Consider the following 17,129-nt stretch of genomic DNA (forward strand, 5'->3'; position numbering starts at 1 on the left):
CCACGTGTAGGGTCAGTCTTTACAAGACTGATATTTGTCCCATCAGTCTAATCCCAGAATTGTTGGGTATGGTTGATAAGGCTGCAAAGTACGGCTCTGTCACGTGTTGGGTCTTATCCGGAAGGGTAGTAAGGATAACTTTCCCAAGATATTTTGGATCTCCTTACAAATTCGTCCCTGTACCAGTTTTATCCCTTCATTTCGGTGGGATTCAGGATCTGCTGAGGACCAAACTGTCCTCGGCTGCCTTCCAAAATTGTTTTGTGCTCTGTACTGTAGAGCTTGGGCCACAGCTCTCCTCGGATTGGGCCTTCGGATTTTCCAGGAGCAGTTGGGCTTGGTCCTTAAATTATTGGGCCCCACAAGCGTATATTGTAAAGTGAGTTGATATCTATCTATACTATTATTTAAGGAGTTTTCCCTGTTTGGATTCCTCATTTTTTAGTTCAAAAATACCCCTACACCCCTATGTTTAAGTAGAGACAAAACTAAAGGACAATCCGGTAAAAATCCAACTTTAACTCCCACTAAAACATTGCCTAAAAAATAGGATCACTCTCCTATTAATTTTTAAATTGTTTTATCCACTTATAAATTAGATTTTCAAAATAAAAATTATTTATATATATAGAATAAAAAAAAAAAACTCTACAAAATAGGATCACTAACCAAAAAAAAAAAAAGCCTCATTGCACGCGCGGAGCGCATGTGATGAGGCTAGTAGTAGATAAAGTAGGTTTTTAAATCGTAAAATATAAACTTTTATCAATACTAGTGCTCTTAGTAATAAAAAAATGCTAGTAACGAGTAAGAACAAATTAATTGCTCATGTAGCGGTAAGAAAGAAATGTGAAGCCAAATGTAACCGAATTCTCTCCCAAAATCTTCCAAAAAAAAAAAAAAAAAGAATTCTCTCCCAAATTTTGTAAAATAAAATATTTAAGTGTGTAGCACATAGCAACTTGTATATATATATTTTTCTAAATTATTATATGCATAATTACTAATTTTAGCAATTTTGTTCTATAAAATTATACTTTACCCCTTTAATAATATTATTGATTTTTTTTTAAGAGTAATGTTATAACTACAAACTTTTCTACAATATTTTTATAAAGTGTTTAGGTAGCAAATTCTTATTGGTTTGCATTTGGACCCACCACTTATAATTGTTTTTTACTTACCAATAACCAGTAACCACATTATAGATTTGTAAAAAGTGTTTATAACTCTAGCATTTTTCTCATTTTGAATACCATAAAAAAAAATCTATAGATCTAAAATCTAAAACAAAATATACACACCCAAAAAACATAGCCCAAAACCAAAAATTATCAATAGTAAAGTTAAAAAAAATTAAGCTCAATCAAACAATTTTACTGAAATTAAGTTGAATAAACCAATTTTTCCTTACCCAATAGCAGACGCATGCATCAAAGACACAAAAAAAAAAAAAAAAAAAAAAAAAAAAAAAAAAACTCAACGATTAAGCAGCAATAGAGCTGGAGGCTAGAGCCACTACAAACAGCCAACAACAGAGCCGCTCCACTAATGCCAAGTCCTGGCTCCGTCCCTGACATATAGCCCAAGTTGTTGGAAAAATGATCTTATCCTTGTATTGTGAGGTTTTCGCTGCATGCAATGGAAACAAGAGATACCACCTGGCTTGTGTTGGCTTATACTGATGGCCACACTATATAACACTATATTAACTCTTCATTTCTGCTATTTTGACAATTACAAATGTGATGCCTCATATTTAATTGGATATTGACTAATTGTGTGTTGTGTGATAAGTCTCACATCAAGCACATACTAAGTTGATTTGGACTTTATTAATAACTACCATGATTTTGAAACTTGAACCGATCAAAGAACTGAAAAAGAGAGAGGTTCAACCTCTTTAAGGTTGGACTAGGGTTCAACTAAGGTCAAACCATGTTGTGTCCTTTTTTTTATTAAATTTAATTCATAAATTGTGTTTATATATAATAATTTTCTATATCTTACTATTAAATTTATTTCATAATTGTGTCTAAATATAATAATTTTCTATATCTTACCAAATTAATCATCATTAACATGCTGGACATGCATATATCAACCTAGAAAAACCAGGTTCAAATCCTGGTGCTGACTAATTTCAACAAACATCATATGGTCTAAACAGTAACCTAAAAAATCAGCCTTTAGGATAGTTCACAGTTAACCACGTTAGACCGCCAACCGGGTCCAGGCTTGGCAACACTAGACAACTACAACGAACCTTAATTTGATTAGTTTTTTTTTAAAGTATAGAGCAAATGTGACTAGCATTTTTCCTTATGTCCTTACGAGGAATACCTAATATTTAAAATTGAAGAACATCCCAAAACTTTTTTATTTTTTATAATCATAATAATGGGGGAGGGGAATTTACACTTTGATTCTCCTAATTAAGAAGATGGATTTTGTCACTAAATTAGACAAAACACCCCTAACTTTAGTTTTATAATATCATACAATATTTATGTACCAACTATCAGTAACATACCATTAACTTTATTTGCCCTCTAGGAATATAATCCTGCTTACAACAAAATAAGTTATATATTGGCACAAGATCTTTTTTTTTTTTTAAATCGGTTGGACCTATAGTTGTGTTTTTCAAACGCGGCCATAGGCCCTACCCAATAAAACACCGCTGCAAACGCTAAAAACATAGCTATAGAAATGCCCTATAGTTGCGTTTTATAGAACGCGGCTATAAGTATATAGTTTTAGTCTCATTTATAAAAACATGGCTAGAGGGCAGCAATAGCCGTGTTTTTTGTAAATGCGGCTAAAAAAATGCCCCTATTGCTAGCCTTTTTTGTAGTGAGAGGAGGTTTTATTACGTTGCAGATTGCTTGAATTTCAACCAATCCTTCAACTGATTGGGTATCAAATAGCTTTAATCAATTAATTCTTGAAACTTTATCCCAAAAAAAAAAAAAAAAAAAAAAAATCTTGAAACATGTATGATTAATGGAGTTAAAGATTGAATGTATTAGGATGGAAGAGCCCGTGGAAGCACTTGGAACAATCCACTTTAGGTAAAACAGTGAATGGTATAGGTTGATTAATTCCACAAAAGAACCCTGGCTACTTGAGCATTTGGATTTATTCTCTTGACTGCTCACTTGATGCAGGCACAGGCAGCCTTCTTATTCGCAAAGGATGATGCAAGCTGTTGATTATTGCCTTGAATTTGGTGGCAAAGTCAGAAATTTTTTCAAAATTAAATTGATCAATAATTTTCAAGCACACAAAATAATATACATATATTCTTTCAAAAAAAAAAACATAGTTTATTCTTAAAATATGTCTTCAAAATAATTTATTCTAGGGACCCAAAAAAATGAATTCTATATGTTATTTTCTCAAATCTAAGAAAATTTCATCAAGTCAGTTTTATATAATTCAAGATAAATATTATTTATGCTTATGCCTCTCACTAACAATAGACAATTCAAGCTTTGTATCTCTCTCCTTTTAGTAGCTAACTTCCACGAAGCTGCACTTGCATCACAATCAGATGATGGAACACCACTTTACCAGTGCTGAGAAAATTGATCACATCACTTTGTACTAGTGCTGTCACAAGCATCGTTGCTTTCTCAATGTGGACAGACTACCAAAGACAACACGGTCATACTACCGCGTAATACTTACAGAAAGGAACACTGCTTTACGAGTGCTGAAAGGCATCATTTCAATCCCATGAAAGGTTATTCTTTCATGGGCATGGTGCGCGTAGTCTTTGAGTTGAAGTTGAGTTATAGAAGAATTTTAATCATTTCACTGTTTTTTTGTGGCATAGTTGTGGTCCTTGTGGACTTGTGGTGTTCCCCCGTTAGCATCTTCCTAGCAATCAGGTGGCAAGTGTAATTTAGTTTCCAAGGGAAAAAAGTTGTGACTAATGTTCATGTAACTTCTCTTTGGGACTGATAGGAGATAGCACTGATGATGCCGGAAATAGTACCACCAATGAGTTCACACGTTCCTCGTACGATCAAATGGCACCTGCACAACGAAAAGGAATAACCTAGCAGAGAGGACCGGTGTGGTACCGGCCAAACACCCTCCGAAGGTCAAGTTAGAAAATATTCTCACTGCTCTAGAGTGCTAGAGAGGGTAAATTATGCGTACCTCCTTTTGTGAGAGTGCTTGGGTTTTTATAGTAGTAGATGGTTGACCTCTCTTCCTTGGAGTAGAAGTCTTTTCCTTATAGGAGTCTTTTTGAGCGTATTTTACGGGATTCTTTCCATATAGGAGTCTCTAGGTTCCTTGAAACGCGGGGGGGCGAGTTATTTTATTTATATATGTAAACACGCAGATCAATCAATCTGTAGACTGACGCCGTCAGCTTAGGTTAACCCCGTCTGCCCAAGTCTATCCCGTCTGCCCAATTTTACCTCCGTCACTCTTCAGGATGCCCAGTTTTATGTGTTCTTCCTATATTCCTCCGTCAGCCTTGGAGAAATGCCCTCGGTATAGCTTCATCCCGTCACGCTTGTCCAGCTTGGACCGTCACTCTTGCCTGACTAATTTTATCCTCATCAAGCACTATATCAGAAGGAACAATTGATATCTTTTACTACTTGCGGATTGAAACTTCAGGTTTTAAAATTTTTTTAATTAAAAAAAAAAAGTTTAATTTGAAACTTTGAATGATCAGTTCATGTGGGATAGTGTCCTGTCAAAGCACACCGCCCAAACTTAGCGGTACGAAACAATTTTTTTTTTTTTTTCCTTTTGATGTGAAGCGGTACAAAACAATTTGTACCGGCCGAGAGGATATATAATAACATCATTTTATTATTCATGTTTATATTTAACAATTTTTATTTTTAAATTTTTTCCGAGTATAAACATCCCTTATTGAAGTAAAAGAAAAAACAATTTGACATATGAGGCCACCCGAAGCAACGGTTGACCCAAGTCTACAAATTTTCACTCACCCAAATAATTCTCAGTTACTCAGGAATAGGTGAGGAATCCATAATAATCCATATACTCTCCATAATCTATAAACATCTCTTATTGTATTCAACAAGTGAGTATGATTTGAGTGATTTATAACTTCTCTCATATGTTCATTTGTTTGTTGTGGTTTTGTCACAAATTGCCAAAGGTGGAGATTGTTTGGACATATGTGATTTAATGTTAGGAACATATGTCAAATTAGAATTGGTTAATCATTTGACAAAACGCATTTTACTTGTAATTGGGTAGATCTAGAATGTGTTTAATGTTTCAAGGAACAAGGTTTCAAGATGAAGTGTTAAAACCATGCAAGTCTATCCAAGAAACATGTGAAGAAGTGCTGGATTTTAAATCTTGACAGTTATCTCAACAGCTAGTATCTATCGAGGTTTAAAAGGCTGTTGAAGCTCGATGTTTGACAGCTAGCTCGATAGATAAGCTATCTATCGAGGTTTATAAAATTCAGTTTTTCAGAGCTGATTTCAATCCAATCTGTGAATACATGTTTGGGCTTTCTTTTCTTACAACCCTAAACATATATAAGGATTGTTTTAAGGGCCGTCAAAGGTTGCGTAAGTGTGAAACAAAGTTGTGCTCATGCAAATTGTGACCGAAGACAGAATTTGCCCTAGTTCATATTTCTCTTGAAGAAGTTGCTATGTTTGTACACCGTAGGGTTTTGTAACTAAGAAGCTTCTTGATCTTCATTGTATTGATGAACTGAAGAACTTTAAAATCATCCGGTGGGGTTTTTGCTGCGTAGGTTTTCTCCATTCGTAAACAAATCATCGTGTCAATTTAATTTCCACTGCATTTAGTTATTTGGTGATTTGTTTGTGCTACCACGCTATTGCATGCTAATTGAATTAATTAATTAACTTGCCTAATTAATTTGTTAATTCATCATAAGGGGTCAATATATTCTTGGCCTATCATCCTAAACCAAGAATTACTCCATTATTTTGACGCAGTATTATTGCTTTTGCGAAAAGCTTCTCTACATTACAATATAGAATCTAGGGAGAAATAATAATGAAACTTCTATGAACTAGTTAAATTATATAAGGGGGCAGTCACGGATTATCATGACCCACCATCACCAACCAAAACGAAACACAATTATGGTTTATGGGATTTTCATGGAAGTCTCTTTATAAATATGTGGCAGCTTTTCACTTGGTTTAGCTTGTGAGTTATACACACAAAAACAGGACGCAAGTGGTGTCTCTGTTTAGTGGCTAAATTCCACGAAGCTACACTTGCATCACAAATTCACAAAAATCCATTAACACTTTGTTTTAGGAGTTTAAAAAACGAAAAAAATGGAATGAGTAAATCATAAAAGAACAAAAAAGAAAGGAATAAAATGGAATGTATTTAAATAATGGAATTTAATAAGAAATAATAATAAAACTTGTACCAAAAATCGTTTTTTAATGAGATGCCTCCATATTAATCCTACAACAGTACACCTATGCTCTAAATACCAATTTGAAAATTCACGTTATAGGAGATGCTTCCACGTTAATCTTTGAAACAATGAACCTATGCTTTGATACCAATTGAAAAATTGCTATTTAGACCCCTAATTTGGCATCAATCTTGGCACTAGATACTTTTTTCAATTTGGCATTACATTCATCAACTAGTTCTTCTTTCAAGCTCTTCACCTTAACCCTATGGAAGAAATTCTCACAGTTAACTTCATCTATTACGACATTCAACTAATTGTAATCTTGGCAATAGTTCTTCTTACATTCAACCATTTGTAATGTTGGCAAATTCCAAGTCAAAAATCAAAAGGTTTCAGTTTAATTGCAAGTTTCCATGTATTTTAATTTCGTTTAAATTGTAATTGCATTGAGTCATTGAAGTTCAAATTCAGAAGAAAGAGTACAAGTGCTGCAAAAGGAATCTCAATTGAGCAAGATTCATCTTGTTAGGCGAAATTATGAGTGAGACAACAAAATTTGGGTTTTAGTTACACAAGACAGTTTCCTTGAAATTCGTCTAGCCCTCAATCAAACAAGTTTGCCTAAGAAAATCAGTTTTTTTTTTTTTTTTTTTTTTTTTTTTTTTTTTTTGAATAACAAACTCCTTTGAGTGGGATAGTTATTGATGAGGAGAAAAATCACCCTCGTCCAAAAGAAGAGAAAGCTAGCTTCGTCCATCAAGTCAGCATCGTCCATGTGATGAATGACTACAGCATACATTAAATGAGTTCCCCATAAATGACATGAGTAACGATTAACGTGCCAGACAGGAAAAAGCGTAACCAACGGACCAACGGGCAGAAGACCATTGAAGTCTATTACGCCTCCGCATTCATTATTGATGAATTATTAAGATTGTCCATCTCTCGAAGGACGAATTAAACACTATTCAATGCAAGGTGTAACGTACAGACATCAACTGACGAACAAAGCCATAAAAGACATTCAATGCCATAAAAGACATTCAATGCCTAAGACAGCTAAGGAGTAACGTATGGGCACCAATGGACGAATAGCCGTTGGCAAACAATAAAAGCTAGCCATTAATACCAACGGCTCCATATCTTATAAATGCAGATATTCATTCAGACATTGAAGACAAGGGCTATAAAAACCCACACAAACCAAAGGCAAAGGTACACATAACTCTCACCCCAAAAACTATTCTCAAGTTGAATTCTTTTACAATATACTTCAATTGAATCCCATTCTAACTTAATTATCGGAGGGTGTTTGGCAAATGCCACACCGATGTATCCATATTTCTCCACCTCATATCTTATTGCAGGTTTGTCTCTGGACGAAGCTTCATCCATCTGTATTGACAAGCTAGAGAAGAACACAAACAGGTTCGTCTTTGGACGAAGCCAACACCTTCGTCCATTTGTATCGATGAGGAGTTCATACTGATGATTTTTTGCATCATCAGTTATCAATTTTAATTTTTAAGAAATAGTTTTTAACATGCCTCAAAGTTACATTACTTTTCATATAATTATCAATTTTATTAAGAATCACACATTAGAAAGCTTTAAGAGAGAATCTCCATATGCAATTGTATATCAAAAACTGAATGTAAAATACATAGCCTCTATGTTTATATACAGAACCAGAGGAGAGCAAGAAAATAGGAAAAGAGCTAACTGGCTATTACACGTGTGCTAACCAACTCCACATTATAAGCTTAAGTAAAACACATGTCGTTTAGCTACTTCAATCATAAACTACAAGTAGCTTAGACAGTTGAATAAATATTGCTACTCTATCAACTGTAGCTTTGCTATATTCCCAGTTACACTAATTTGCAAAGAAAAAACTCCCTTTGGACTAGAACCACAAATACTCTGTAACTTAAAATGTCACTAAATCCAATTATGTGCATGGCATTGACTATAACTTTACGGAGTCCATGATAATTTAAAGTATGTCGAAGTAAAGAGGAATATTTTGGCCACCTTGTCGTGTTCAATCATTTTCATACCAACACTTTTTTTTCCTCGTGGAATTTCATACTAGCTCTTAGTTTTCCTTGAAACAACATTATCATTATTGAATAAATGAAGCTTCCTTATCTTTTTTCATAGTTCCAAACTTGATATGAACCGAATTTAAAGATAAATTTATTAACTAAATTTTTTTTATTCAATGATGGATACTATAAGTCCATAAAAAAGACACCAATTTGTTTTCGTGTAAGTAGGATTTGAATTAAAGTCTCTTATTTGAGAATGATTTTTTATTTTTTATTATTTTTTATGATTGAGTCAATTGGAATTCATGAATTTATGAATTGTTTATTTCTTTTGAAAATTTGATTATAGAGTTCAAGAGTTATGTAACTCAATTGATACCACTTGGTGTTTTAAAGTTTTTAATGAAGATGTTTATAATTCAAATCCTTCCAACTCGACTATCAAAATATAAAGACATTTTTATTAGAAACACAAAAAAAAATATATATATCAATTACGTTACAAGCTTTTTGTGAATTTATTAACTATAGTGTAAAAAGCTTATTGGATGATAAGAGACTCAACAACAATATGAACAAGTTTGGTGTGGACCAACTTGGAAAATAGCTTCTATTCAAAAAAACTTGAAAACGACTTTTTGCAAGTTGTATCATGTCATCCCTATCTTTCTTCCTCTTTTTTTGATAAACTACAATATATATTAAAAAGTAAAATACAGGAATAGATAAGCAATCACCCTTACCAGCCGAGTCTAAATACTCTTGGGAGATTGTCTTTATTAAAGCCAAAAGATTCTTTAAAGACTAGGGATAGGCAATCACCCTATCTTTCCTTGTTGCTTTCTCACAACATCAATTAAAAATACAACTTGAGGTCCTACACATTAAATTACACATTAAATTAAATAACTTAGTGAAAAGTTCAACATGTTCAATTAAATTATATATCTCACTACTAAAATATCAATGAAAAATACAATGGGTCATATACTACATAAGAAAAGTTGATCAAATTCTTCGTTATTCAACCATAGGAATATTAGGAAACTTGTAGCTCAAATTAATCCAAGAAGTGACCGCTTCCCACCAGCCTTACAAAAAGAGGCCCATGACAAGATTGAGGGCAATGAAATTTTACACACCGAGGCACAAAAGGAAAATCCCAACACAAAAAACTTTTCAGCATGGGCTTTATATCTTCTATAATGGGCTGTAAAGCCCAGTTTATGTCTGAGAAATTCTTATGTGTAGACCAACCTGGAAAATAGTTATTTTTGTGAGTAATTTTCACTCAATGGCAAAAGACTTCTAGAGCCAGCTGGTGTCTTGGATTTCTTCTAAAGGGGTAAGTTTAAGTTTGATTATTATTCACTCTTCTTATGGGATGTGCTCGACGACTTTTAGCGAAATAAAAATTAAAACTTTCAAACGAAAATCAAAAGTTTTTTTTTAATTTGAGAAACACACACACACACATATAAGGGAAGGGGATGAGATAAGAGAATACACTCACACACCAACACCAAAACTGCATGCAACAGTTAATGTTGCGAATCAAGTGATAAACCCCTTCTCACTAATACACTTTACCGATGTGAGATGACTTAACAACACTGAGTATCTTTTTTTATTTGAGAAGCGCACACACACATATATAGGGGAAGGGGGATGAGATAAGGGAATACTTGTTTCTTTTTTGGTAGAATCAATATTTTTTTCATCCACATGAATTGATTGAAATTCGCAATAAAGATTCTAATATTTAGTATTTGTTTCAAATGTTAAATTGCACTAGCACTCCTTGAACTTTCAAGTTGTTCCATTAAGGCCCCATAATTATTATTTTTTTTTGGGGGGGGGGGGGGGGGGTCATTTTGGTACAATAACTTTGATACTATATCAATATTTAGGCCCCCGTCTATTAGTGCCCAGTCCATTTTCTACCAAACGGAACACCCAGTCTCAGAACACACATGGGTCTTAGGTGAGCCAAAATGTTTTCGCATCCAATAATGAAAAAAATGAAGGAAATATTGAGAAAACCAAGGATGAAAGTAGGAATTTGTCTTTGAGGAACCAAAACATGAACAATAAAATTTTTTGATCATTCAACATTCAAGAATAAAAAAAAAAATTCAAATTCAAATCTAAATTAGTATACTGATTTTGATCCTTAAGTTATGAAACTATTGTCATTTTAGTACTCGTAATCTCACTTGACACACAAACACAAAGCTAATAGAATAAGTAGGAATAATTAATTACTGATTCTCAAAAAAAAAAAAAAAGGAATAATTAATTACTAGTATTAAAAAACCACATCTGCATCTAAAATAAAAAAAAAAAAAAAAATCAACATCAACATCAACATCAAAAAAGAAAAATGAAATTATGGTTTTCTAAAGAAAATAAATAAAAAATGGAAAAAAAAAAACACTCTAGTTTCCTTTTATTTTCTTTCATTTCTTGCGAAAGTTAGCGTTGCCTGTGATCAAAACATTCCAATTCTTGGAACAAACCTCGCTGAGTATTTATCTAGAAGAAGCTTTGAGGTTTGGATTTTATTTTCTCTCTCTCTTTCTCTAGCTTCCTCCATTTGTTTGTACATCTATAGGATGCTAAAGGATACTCAATATTTCAAGAAAAGTTCAAACGTGTTGAGTATTTCTTCATTCGGGCAAGTAAGGGATTGGGACATTCTGATTTCAAAACGGTATGCAGAGTCGAAGTTAGGCGTGATTCATAAAGTCGAAGTTGTATATTCATAGACAATTTTAATTCCCACACACAAATAAATAAAGCTATGCCCTGTTATCTCGTACACTTAAATTTTTGCTACATCTTGTGCACTTAAATTAGTACAAGATGATTCCCATAAAAAAAACAAAAAAAATTAGTACAAGATGAATACGTAAAAATAAAAGAAGTCACATTTTCAAGAGCTAAAACAGGAATATTTTCATTCAATGGGACAACTCTAATTGAACAGCCTGGTTGATTAAGGAATATTAATTATCTGCACAACAATAATTTATCCTCTATAGGAGGCAGGGCAGCCACTAATTATTTATGAATTGATCGCTTTATTTATTTATTTATTTATTTTTTATGATAATAACATGAATTAATTGCTAACCATGCATATGAGTACTGAATATATAAATAGGTGTAAAGCAATTTCTACAACTGGGCTATTGCCACTCCAAAATATATTGCCCGGTTTTTCACATTGTTTATTAACTTAATCAATTACACATTCACAATTATAAAGTTATAAATATTTTTTTCCTCTTAAAAAGACTTTAACAAATAAATATACCACGCACTAAGCAAAAAAGAAAATTTGTTATAGATAAGGATAGCTATCATAAATCAAGGGACCAATTATTTGTCACACAAAAATATGAAGTGTCTTTATGCTATCATATATGTGAAGAATAATTGCCTCAGTTCCGCTATGGTGTTAACTTTCCTTGCATTTAAAGTATAGCCGATTGACTTGATTCACCTGATTGAAATGATGAACTAGTTGAATTTAAATTGTTTCCTACATCCCCTATCAGTCTCGCTGGTGATGATGATAGGAAAGGCTTGGAAGGCATTTGTAAGCATTCAACTTCTCCTTCAAGCATTTCTACAACTTTGTTCATTGAAGGACGGTCACTAGGCTTCATTTGTATGCACCATAATGCGACTATGATCATCTTCTTAACAATTTTCTTCTCCTCCTCTGTGGCATCTTCTATTTCTATGTCATTTCCTTTGCTAAATTGGCCATAGACCCAAGTTGGGAAGTAAATTTGGCTTGAATGGTCTGCAAATGCATTCACGTTCTTTCTTCTGTTGGCCATTTCCAACAATAACATGCCAAAACTATAAACATCAGCTTTATAGGAGACCCCTCCAATGTTTTTATAAAACAACTCTGGAGCTATATATCCTAGTGTTCCCCTTGCAGCAGTCAAAGACACTATACTATCATCTATTGGATAAAGTTTTGCAAGTCCAAAATCAGAAATTTTTGGGGTGAAGTTCTCATCAAGAAGAATGTTATGAGGCTTGATATCAAAATGCAAAATTTGCATGTCACATCCTCGATGCAAATATTCAATTCCACGAGCCACTCCAAGAGATATATCGTATGTTTTCTCAATACTTAAGGTGATATTCCCTTCTTGAGAAAAAATGTACTTGTCAAGAGAACTATTACACATGAATTCGTATATAAGGGCACGCTTTAGTCCCTCAGCACAGTAGCCAATAAGTTGCACCACATTCTCGTGGTGAATTCTTCCGATTGTGGCAACTTCATTGATAAAGTCTTGACCGTTTGCTTTGGACTTACCTAACATCTTTATAGCTACAAGATGGCCACTTTGAAGCTTTCCTTTATATACAGAACCATAGCCTCCTTCACCCAATTTATCTTTGAAACCTTTGGCCATCTTCCTAATTTGTGAGAAAGAGTACCTAATTGGCACTAGGTTATTTTGGCTTTGCAGAAATTCTTCGACAGCGCCATACATTGATAAATGCCTTCTACGCCACTTATATATAAAAAACGCAATAACACAAGGAATCCCCAACACAATTTTTGCTGCAAGTTGTAGTCCTGTGTCGGAACATCACGAAAATAATTACTATAAGAAAACAAATTTGTTCTCGTAATTAATTCTCTTATCGCTTATAGTTTTTGGTTGAAAACATAACTAAGACTTACAACTAACCGCATTCATGAATCGTAATAATCAAGAACAATAACTACTGTATATTTCGTGTAAATATCACTTTCATTTTTATCTTCTTGCTATGCACTACTTCAAACTCAAAGTCTTAATGATCTGCTAAAAAAATTAAATAAAGTAGATCAAAAAAGAGACACAGGTTCTTCTTACCTATGGTAGCCACTATTAGCGCAATAACTGCAAGATATATAAGAAAGATGAATTAGTTTTTTTTCTTCTAACATAAATTAAATTAATTAATCAATGAACTAAATGACATAAATAACTTCAAATGTCCAGGGCATAATAAATCAACTTTAAGTCATTAACAACTTTCCCCTGGCCCTTACCGATAGAAAAAATAGGAATATACTAAACGTGTACTACATGTTTTACTACATGAATCTTACAAACTGATATAACAATTAATACCATTGGTGGACTTCAACAGTTTCAAAAATAAATATTTGAATTGCCTATTAGTGATCGGGATTCATGAATAATACAGTTAGTTGAGACTGATAAGTAAAAAATAAAAATAAAAAATACGGCTGGGAGTGAAGAATTTGACAATCCTCCATTGAGACTAACAAGTAAAATTTTAATTAAGTTATAGAAAATGTGCAAACATGCATAGATTCCTAACTCTTTGTTATCGCAGAACCAGAGAGATGAAAGGTACAAATTTTTAATGGAAAGAAGAAGCTAATTTCTTAAGGAATTCCATATTTTCCTTTTTCATTTCCTCATACCTAAAAAGTTTGAGATCAATTTGTTGCCCGAGTGTACATGGTTATTGCTCTACATGTGTCATCACTAGGCACAATTACTCATGCAATTTTATTCCATTGTCCATTCTAAATTATCCTTCAAACTACTTTTTCAGATAGAAACCTCACCTTTGAGGAAAACTTCGATAATGCCTGCTTTGACAAATAAAAGAATAACATCAGCGTTTGGAACCTTAAAATTAAAAATCAAATCATTATAATTAAACTACAATAAATATTACCCTACCATGTTAATTAGATTAATCGGTTTTGATTTTTGCTATAGAATTTCAATACATGAATGGTTTGTGGCAGTGGAGAAATGAAAGAGCTCAGAAAAGAAGGAAATGTGCAGAAGGAAAACAGTGGTCAACATCACAGTATGAATTTAATTTATGTCTTTCTTTCTAACATTGTTTACCTATGCCGAAGCACTGAACGTTGTTCCCGTCATCGAGGTAGCATCCACCACGCCTCCATCTTCCGCAATAGCTAGCTTTTACAAAAACCTCTGAGCCATGAAAGTTCAAAACCGTATACCAATTCGTTGTGGACGTCTGCACAGGAAATATTACTTGGGTCATCATTTCCTGGCCAAGATGTTATGAACATCTGCTCTACTTTGCACAAGTCCACCACATCGGTTGCGTTCGTTCTGCCAACCTTAACATATCTATATCTCTTGAAATGAGAAATAGAAGAGTTGGAAGGGTACTGATCTCCATTGTCAATATTGCAAGTAGAAGCGTCCAAATAGAATGGAGAATTCACTGGTTTTTCACAGCTCATCCAAACCACACTCCATGATAGTTCGGAAAAGGAAATCCCCTCGTACTCTGTCCTCTTCAGCAGATAAGTGGTATATGCAGAAGGATATTGACTGAAATTATGGCGATTTAAAGAATAACTCGGGGTGGAGGAGTAATTATCCTTCTGTATACCTGAGTCCACGATCCGGATAGTGTAGTTATTGTAATTGATTTCCTGTACGTAGTATTTTCTTTCAAACAAGGATAGTACCGTATGATTGTTCTCATCACACGACAGTTCATAGCTTGACTCCCCGCACTTTTCTGGGTCGTTCTTCAATCGAAACGGAAAGCTTATGTTGTGGATGTTGCCACAGGAAGAAGGGGCACAGTGATGATTAACCTTAGCAGTAGCACTACAAGTTTCATGGACTAGAACAAGAGCAATAAAGGCCGTGAGTACTGCACTCAACGTTAATCCTCCTGCCATTGAGGTAGATGAATTTTTCCGATAGTACATAAACATATAAAATAAAAACTTCTTTGTGGTACCGTGTTAAAAATATCTTCCAACAAGAAAGTGAAAATTAGAGTTTCCACTGGATGAAGGTGATGCGCAATTTCGTGGTAGTCAAACAATATCAACATCAATATCTGACGTTAGCACACACGTCATCATGATAATAATTTGGATACAGCGTTTTCAGTTTGCGTCCGCGTTTTCAGTTTACGCGTTTTGGCTTTTTTTATTTAGCCGTGATTTTTTACTTTAGTGTACAGTGCACATGATAGCGTTGTCAATTTGCGTCCGCGATTTCAGTGTACATCAGTGTACTATTCAACAACTTCTTATTAAGAGGGCGTTTGGATTGCCCGTTTATCTGCGTTCATGTTTGGTGCTGCGTTTTCTTTGTTTGTTTGTTTGTTTGTTTTTTTTTTTTTTTTTTTCTGCCCGTATAAGTTGACTTTGGTGGACAAAAATTACTGTTTTGCACGGTAGTAATACTGTTTACGCATTAAAAAATATTAAAAATAGGTTCACGGTACTTTTCACACATTTAAAAATTATTTTGCTACAGTATTTTCAGTTTTCAGTTTCAGCAACAATAAACTCAATCCAAACGGACCCTAAAAAAATGAATTTTATGACATTATTTATGTATTTAAAAATTATTTTACTATAATATTTTTAATTTTCAACTAAATAAACTATATTTAAACGGATCCATAATTATATTATTCCCACGCTAGCATGCTTGTTATTAATTACTCCAAATTTGTTAGGAACGGGTGAGCATACCATAATAATTCATATACGCTCCATCAAAGTTAGTCTTTTGATATCTGGGAGAGCGAGAAGCCTTTCCAGACCACAGATATGGATATTTCCCTAAGAATAGTTATCCCAACCTTACTGTTGTTTGTGCTTTTCATCGTAGACCTTGGAGAAGGCCACAAATGGTGTCCCGAAGTTCGGTGTGGAGACCATGGCCCAGACGTCCGATTTCCTTTCCAACTCATCAAAGACAGGCAGCCAGACCACCACGGTGGCTTTGATCTCTACTGCAATGATAAAGATGATACGGTGCTTGAGCTGTCAACTTCAGTAAAAGCCTTTGTTAAAAAAATTGATTACAAATCTCAGTCAATTGAAGTAACTGACTCAGATGGCTGCTTTCCACGGAAAATCCGGGGACTCAAACTCAATTTATCTTCTTCGTCTTTCCAATTCAAAAATGATCTTTCTGACTATGCCCTTTTCAAATGTACGCCAGATACAGAATCTTCTTCTTATCTGATTCCTTGTCTTAGTAGCTTTTCAACCTCAGTTTATGCTTTTCCTTCGGAGAGAGACATCGACGACTTGTCCATATTATCATGTACAAAGATGTATAGCGTTTCATCAGTTCCATTTTATATATGGCGTTCTCATTCTCTTCAATTGACTTGGTCCGGATCGGAGTGCGGACGCGGTGAAGTGAAAGGCAATAACTGTAGATTCGAGGAAAATAGCACTGATGTCAGAACTGAGTGCAAAGACAAAGGTACGTATTGTATTATTTCTACCCAATTTCCACTTCTATTATCACACAAGTTCTTCACGTTTCAAGCCAACATGTATTTGATTTTATCAACCTCAGTTTATAAATGCTCTGCGACGGTAATTTCCTGTAACCAGTCATGGGGTGCTAAGTTGTGTCTCAATTGTTATGAATCAGCCCCCAGGTCACCAGTCACGTTCCACCACGTCGCTGGTGGCTTCAAGGAACCCACCCCATCACAGCTGGTCATCCATTCTTCTTCCTTCTTCTTCGTTTTGTATCGTACTCTGTTTCTTCCTTTTATTTTCTGTGTTATCTGCCCGTTTGAACTTCACTGCTTTGTTAGTTAATTTGTTTTGTGTCATTTTTTAA

General features: G+C 34.1%; 3 protein-coding genes across 4 annotated transcripts; 1 reads left to right on the top strand and 2 right to left on the bottom strand.

Annotated features, from left to right (window-relative positions):
- Nucleotides 1-11,798: 11,798 nt before the first annotated feature.
- LOC115971570 (rust resistance kinase Lr10-like) lies at nt 11,799-14,148 on the bottom strand. The gene is made up of 3 exons (XM_031091566.1): nt 14,096-14,148; nt 13,368-13,394; nt 11,799-13,084 (listed from the first exon to the last, which is right to left on the bottom strand). The coding sequence occupies exon 3, from the start codon at nt 12,996-12,998 to the stop codon at nt 11,952-11,954; it is 1,047 nt and encodes a 348-aa protein (XP_030947426.1). The 5' UTR covers nt 12,999-13,084; nt 13,368-13,394; nt 14,096-14,148; the 3' UTR covers nt 11,799-11,951.
- Nucleotides 14,149-14,404: 256 nt separating this feature from the next.
- LOC115971566 (LEAF RUST 10 DISEASE-RESISTANCE LOCUS RECEPTOR-LIKE PROTEIN KINASE-like 2.8) lies at nt 14,405-15,273 on the bottom strand. 2 transcript variants are annotated; one of them, XM_031091562.1, is made up of 2 exons: nt 14,818-15,273; nt 14,405-14,781 (listed from the first exon to the last, which is right to left on the bottom strand). In XM_031091562.1, exons 1-2 carry the CDS (start codon nt 15,239-15,241, stop codon nt 14,459-14,461), a joined length of 747 nt encoding a protein of 248 aa, XP_030947422.1. In that variant the 5' UTR covers nt 15,242-15,273; the 3' UTR covers nt 14,405-14,458. The 2 variants fall into 2 exon arrangements, with proteins under 2 accessions (XP_030947422.1, XP_030947421.1); XM_031091561.1 differs by having other exon boundaries at nt 14,405-15,273.
- A 683-nt stretch (nt 15,274-15,956) lies between these two features.
- Nucleotides 15,957-17,122, top strand: LOC115971565 (putative RING-H2 finger protein ATL21A). Its single transcript, XM_031091560.1, has one exon. It carries the CDS (start codon nt 16,094-16,096, stop codon nt 17,105-17,107), a length of 1,014 nt encoding a protein of 337 aa, XP_030947420.1. The 5' UTR covers nt 15,957-16,093; the 3' UTR covers nt 17,108-17,122.
- Nucleotides 17,123-17,129: the final 7 nt, after the last annotated feature.

The sequence above is a fragment of the Quercus lobata genome, chromosome 12 (assembly GCF_001633185.2).
Source record: "Quercus lobata isolate SW786 chromosome 12, ValleyOak3.0 Primary Assembly, whole genome shotgun sequence".
Taxonomy (NCBI): domain Eukaryota; kingdom Viridiplantae; phylum Streptophyta; class Magnoliopsida; order Fagales; family Fagaceae; genus Quercus; species Quercus lobata.

Bases quoted from the DNA above. Each gene is read 5' to 3' on its own strand.
- LOC115971566 (XM_031091561.1), bottom strand. From the start codon at position 15,241: ATGTTTATGTACTATCGGAAAAATTCATCTACCTCAATGGCAGGAGGA.
- LOC115971570 (XM_031091566.1), bottom strand. From the start codon at position 12,998: ATGTATGGCGCTGTCGAAGAATTTCTGCAAAGCCAAAATAACCTAGTG.
- LOC115971565 (XM_031091560.1), top strand. From the start codon at position 16,094: ATGGATATTTCCCTAAGAATAGTTATCCCAACCTTACTGTTGTTTGTG.